The 4,258-nt window shown below is 41.5% G+C and overlaps 1 protein-coding gene across 1 annotated transcript; it reads left to right on the top strand.

The window, feature by feature from the left end:
* Positions 1-411: 411 nt before the first annotated feature.
* On the top strand, positions 412-3,442 carry LOC138887536 (uncharacterized). The gene is made up of 5 exons (XM_070169296.1): positions 412-531; positions 670-914; positions 1,744-2,133; positions 2,302-2,431; positions 3,095-3,442. The coding sequence occupies exons 1-5, from the start codon at positions 412-414 to the stop codon at positions 3,440-3,442; spliced, it is 1,233 nt and encodes a 410-aa protein (XP_070025397.1).
* The last annotated feature ends 816 nt before the right edge of the window (positions 3,443-4,258 follow it).

Here is a 4,258-nt window from a genome sequence, read left to right as displayed (position 1 = left end):
TACACTTTTCCTTTCTGCAAAGTTATTATTACTTTTCCTCATGAACCAGTGACTGTGACATGTAATGAGGTAATGCAACTTGAGGATAGTGATTCAGAGGAAGAAGATGAGATACCCGAGGAGATTGTCAGGGAGGTTGAAAATTTTGAGAATAAGCCTAAGTCCAATCTGGACGAGGCCGAAGCAGTAAATTTGGGAGACGCCGAGACCGTCAAGGAGACCCGCATCAACATTCACTTGTCACCAACAGAGAAGGAAGAGTACACCCGTTTCCTAAAAGAGTATAAGGACATTTTTTCATGGTCATATGATGACATGACCGGTTTGAGCACGTCCATAGTGTCTCACAAATTGCCCACTAATCCCATGTGTCCGCCAGTAAAATAGAAACTCAAAAAGTTCAAGCTATACATGAGCCTGAAAATCAAGGAGGAAGTTACTAAGCAGATCAAAGCCAAAGTCCTCAGGGTGGTTGAATATCCAACCAGGTTAGCTAGCATTGTGCCAGCGAAGAAGGATGGGAAGGCCAGAGTATGTGTTAACTATCGGGATTTAAACTGAGCAAGTCCCAAGGATGACTTCCTACTGCCAAATATACATATCCTAATCGATAACTGCGCCAAGGATAAACTCCAATCATTTGTAGATTGCTTCGCGGGTTATCACCAGATCTTGATGGATGAAGAAGATGTAGAGAAGACAACTTTTATTACACCTTGGGGTGTATACTATTACAAGATGATTCCATGTGGTCTGAAGAACGCTGGGGCCACTTACATGAGAGCCATGACAACCATTTTCGATGATATGATATACAAGAAAATAGAGGTATATGTGGACGACGTCATTATTAAATCCAAGATGGCCACAGATTACATAGCCGACCTGAGAAAGTTCTTTGACAGGATAAGGAGGTACAATTTGAAATTGAACCCCGCAAAGTGTGCATTCGGGGTTCCCGTAGGAAAATTATTGGGATTCATTGTCAGTCAGCGAGGGATCGAGCTGGATCCATCTAAAGTCAAAGATATTTAGGAGTTACCACCACCTAAGAGCAAAAATGTTGTGATGAGCTTCCTAGGACGTCTCAACTATATCAGTCGCTTCATAGCACAATCCACAGTCATATATGAACCCATATTCAAGATGATGAGGAAAGATGCTGAAACGAGTTGGAAAGCGGATTGTCAGAAAGCTTTTGACAAGAACAAGGAGTACCGTCCACACCACAAGTTTTGGTCCCACCAAAACCAGGATGACCTTTGCTACTCTATCTATTTGTATTACATGGAGCCTTCAGATGTGTTTTGGGACAACATGACGAGATAGGAAGGAAGGAGCAAGACATATACTACTTGAGCAAGAAGTTCACACCTTACGAAGCGCGATACTCTCTGCTTGAATGCACTTGTTGTGCTTTGACCTGGACAGCTTAGAAATTGAGGCATTATATCTCTACCTACACTACATACCTCATATTCAGGATGGATCTTCTGAAATACATATTCCAAAAACCCATGTCGACTGGAAAGTTTGCCAAATGGCATATTTTTTGAGTGAATTTGATATTGTCTACGTAACTCAAAAGGCGGTCAAAGGACAAACATTGGCAAATCACCTTGCTGAAAATCCGATGGGAGGAGAATACGAACCTTTGAAAACGTATTTTCCTGATGAAGAAGTATCATTCATATGAGAGGACATTACCGAAGAATATGATGGTTGGAGGATGTTCTTTGACAGAGCCACAAAAGTAGTGGGCATTGGAGCAGTTTTGGTATCAGAAACAAGTCATCATTATCCGGTATCTGCTAAACTCAGATTTCCCTGCACCAAAAACATGGCAGAATATGAAGCCTGCATACTAGGGCTCAACATGGTTGTCGACATGAACGTTCTGGAGTTGCTGGTGATCGGTGATTTAGATTTGCTTGTGCACCAGGTACAAGGAGAGTGGGCCACCGAGAATTCCAAGATATTGCCATATCTGCACCATGTGCAGGAATTGAGAAAGATGTTTAGAAATATAAAATTCCGACATGTGCCCGGAATTCAGAATGAGTTTGCCGTTGCATTGGCCACTTTGTCATCCATGATAAAACATCCAGATAAGAACTACATTATCCCATTCCGGTGAGGATCCATAATTAGCCGGCATATTGTCTCATGTCAAGGAAGAAGCAGTGGAAGGCCTTGGTTCCATGACATCAAAGAATACTTATCAAAAGGAGAATACCCAGAGCATGCAAATCACTCACAGAAACTCACGCTCCGGAGATTGTCAAATCACTTCTTCCACAGTGGAGGGAACTTGTACAAAAGAACTCCTGATTTGGCTTTACTAAGATGTGTTGGCGCAAAGGAAGCTTCTAAGCTACTCGAGGATGTGCATGCTGGGACCTGTGGTCCACACATGAATGATTTCGTCTTGGTAAGAAGATACTCATGGAAGGTTACTTTTGGATTACCATGGAGACGGATTGCATTTAGTATGTCCGCAAATTCTTTCAATGTCAAGTGCATGCCAACATGATAAAAGTGCCGCCAAATGAGCTCAATGCAACAAGCTCACCTTGGCCATTCGCCACCTAGGGAATAGATGTTATTGGTCCGATCAAGTGCACTGCATCAAACGAACATACATTTATTCTGGTAGCCATTGATTACTTCACCCAAATGGGTAGAGGCTGCATCTTACAAAGTTGTAACCAAGAAGGTCATCGCAGATTTTGTCATAGATCGAATTGTTTGCCGATTCGGGTGTCTTTGAATCCATTGTTACTGATAATGCCTCCAATCTCAACAGTGATCTGATGAAAGCTATATGTGAAACTTTCAAAATCAAGCACAAGAATTCCACAGCCTATAGACCTCATATGAATCGAGCCATAGAAGCCGCCAATAAAATATCAAGAAAATACTAAGGAAAATGGTAGAGAATCACAAACAGTGGCATGAGAAGTTACCCTTTGCCCTATTGGGGTATCTCACCACAGTTCGCACATCAACCAGGGCAACTCCTTACATGCTGGTTTACGGTATCGAGGCTGTCATCACAGCCAAGGTAGAGATCCCTTCTTAAAAAATCATACAGGAAGTTGAACACAACAATGCAAAGTGGATGAGGGGCCGCTATGATCAATTGGACCTTATCAATGAAAAGATGATGAATGCAATATGTCACAGCCAACTTTATCAGAACAGAATGTCCAGGGCTTTCAACAAAAGTGTCAAACCAAGACAGTTCGCCCCAGGGCAACTGGTATTGAAGAAAATTTTCCCGCATCAAGATGAAGCCAAAGGGAAATTCTCTGCCAATTGGAAGGGTCCATACATGATCCACAGGGTGCTAACAAGAGGAGCACTCATACTTGTGGAAATGGATGGAGAAATATGGCCAAAACCAATCAATTCAAACGCAGTCAAGAGATATTATGCTTAGATTATGTACATTTCCTCATCTAATATAATTGAACTATGCTGGACCTGATTCCCATTTAAGAGGGGATATGTAGGCAGCCTTATGGGTTCGATCATATCATAATAAAATTTTCATTTCCCCCAAGATCAGAAACTGGGGCAGAATTTTGAGGAGGGTCCTCAAAATTATGGAGTAAGTCCAGCCAAGGCCAACATGTGTCAGACGGTCAGTAACTAGTTAAGAAACTGGGGCAGAATTTTGAGAAGGATTCTCAAAATTCCGGAGAAGGTTTGGCAAGATCCATTATCCACAAACGGTCAAAGATCATCTACCAAATTGGGGCAAAATTTTATGAAGGACCCTCAAAATTCCAATATGAGAGAGTTGCCATGTCTTCGAGATGTGTTACAGTCATTAGTTAATCAAAAATTACTTGATATATCAATACGTTTACAAAACAACTCTATTTTTATCAATAATTGCATATTTTCGAAAACTCTATTTCCATAATAGTGAGGTGTCACCTAGGGGAACACGAAAGGCTTTCAAAACGGAGCAAAGCAAGGCCGGCGGATGGAGCACGAACCAACCTCCCCTCACAAAACTTACAATTTTTCTTTGAACGCAGACATATTTGATGTAACGATAACATTCGCAAAACATGTATACACAAAGATAATTCACTATCAATCAGGCCATCAGATATCGAATACATCTCCAGCTAAGACATATACTACTCTTATTTGTTACTTGCTCTCTGCATGAGGCTAATCCTTGTCTTCATATTTGCATGAGTCTAATCCCTGATTCCACACCTGCATGAGGCTAATCCCTGCC

The sequence above is a fragment of the Nicotiana sylvestris genome, chromosome 3 (assembly GCF_000393655.2).
Source record: "Nicotiana sylvestris chromosome 3, ASM39365v2, whole genome shotgun sequence".
NCBI lineage: Eukaryota > Viridiplantae > Streptophyta > Magnoliopsida > Solanales > Solanaceae > Nicotiana > Nicotiana sylvestris.
This window is presented reverse-complemented; position numbering and strand designations above follow the sequence as displayed.

Coding starts and splice junctions, on each gene's coding strand:
- LOC138887536 (XM_070169296.1), top strand. CDS start 412: ATGAGCCTGAAAATCAAGGAGGAAGTTACTAAGCAGATCAAAGCCAAA. Junction 532..669: donor AGAAGGATGGGAAGGCCAGA/GTATGTGTTAAC, acceptor GGTTATCACCAG/ATCTTGATGGATGAAGAAGA. Junction 915..1,743: donor TTCTTTGACAGGATAAGGAG/GTACAATTTGAA, acceptor GTTCTTTGACAG/AGCCACAAAAGTAGTGGGCA.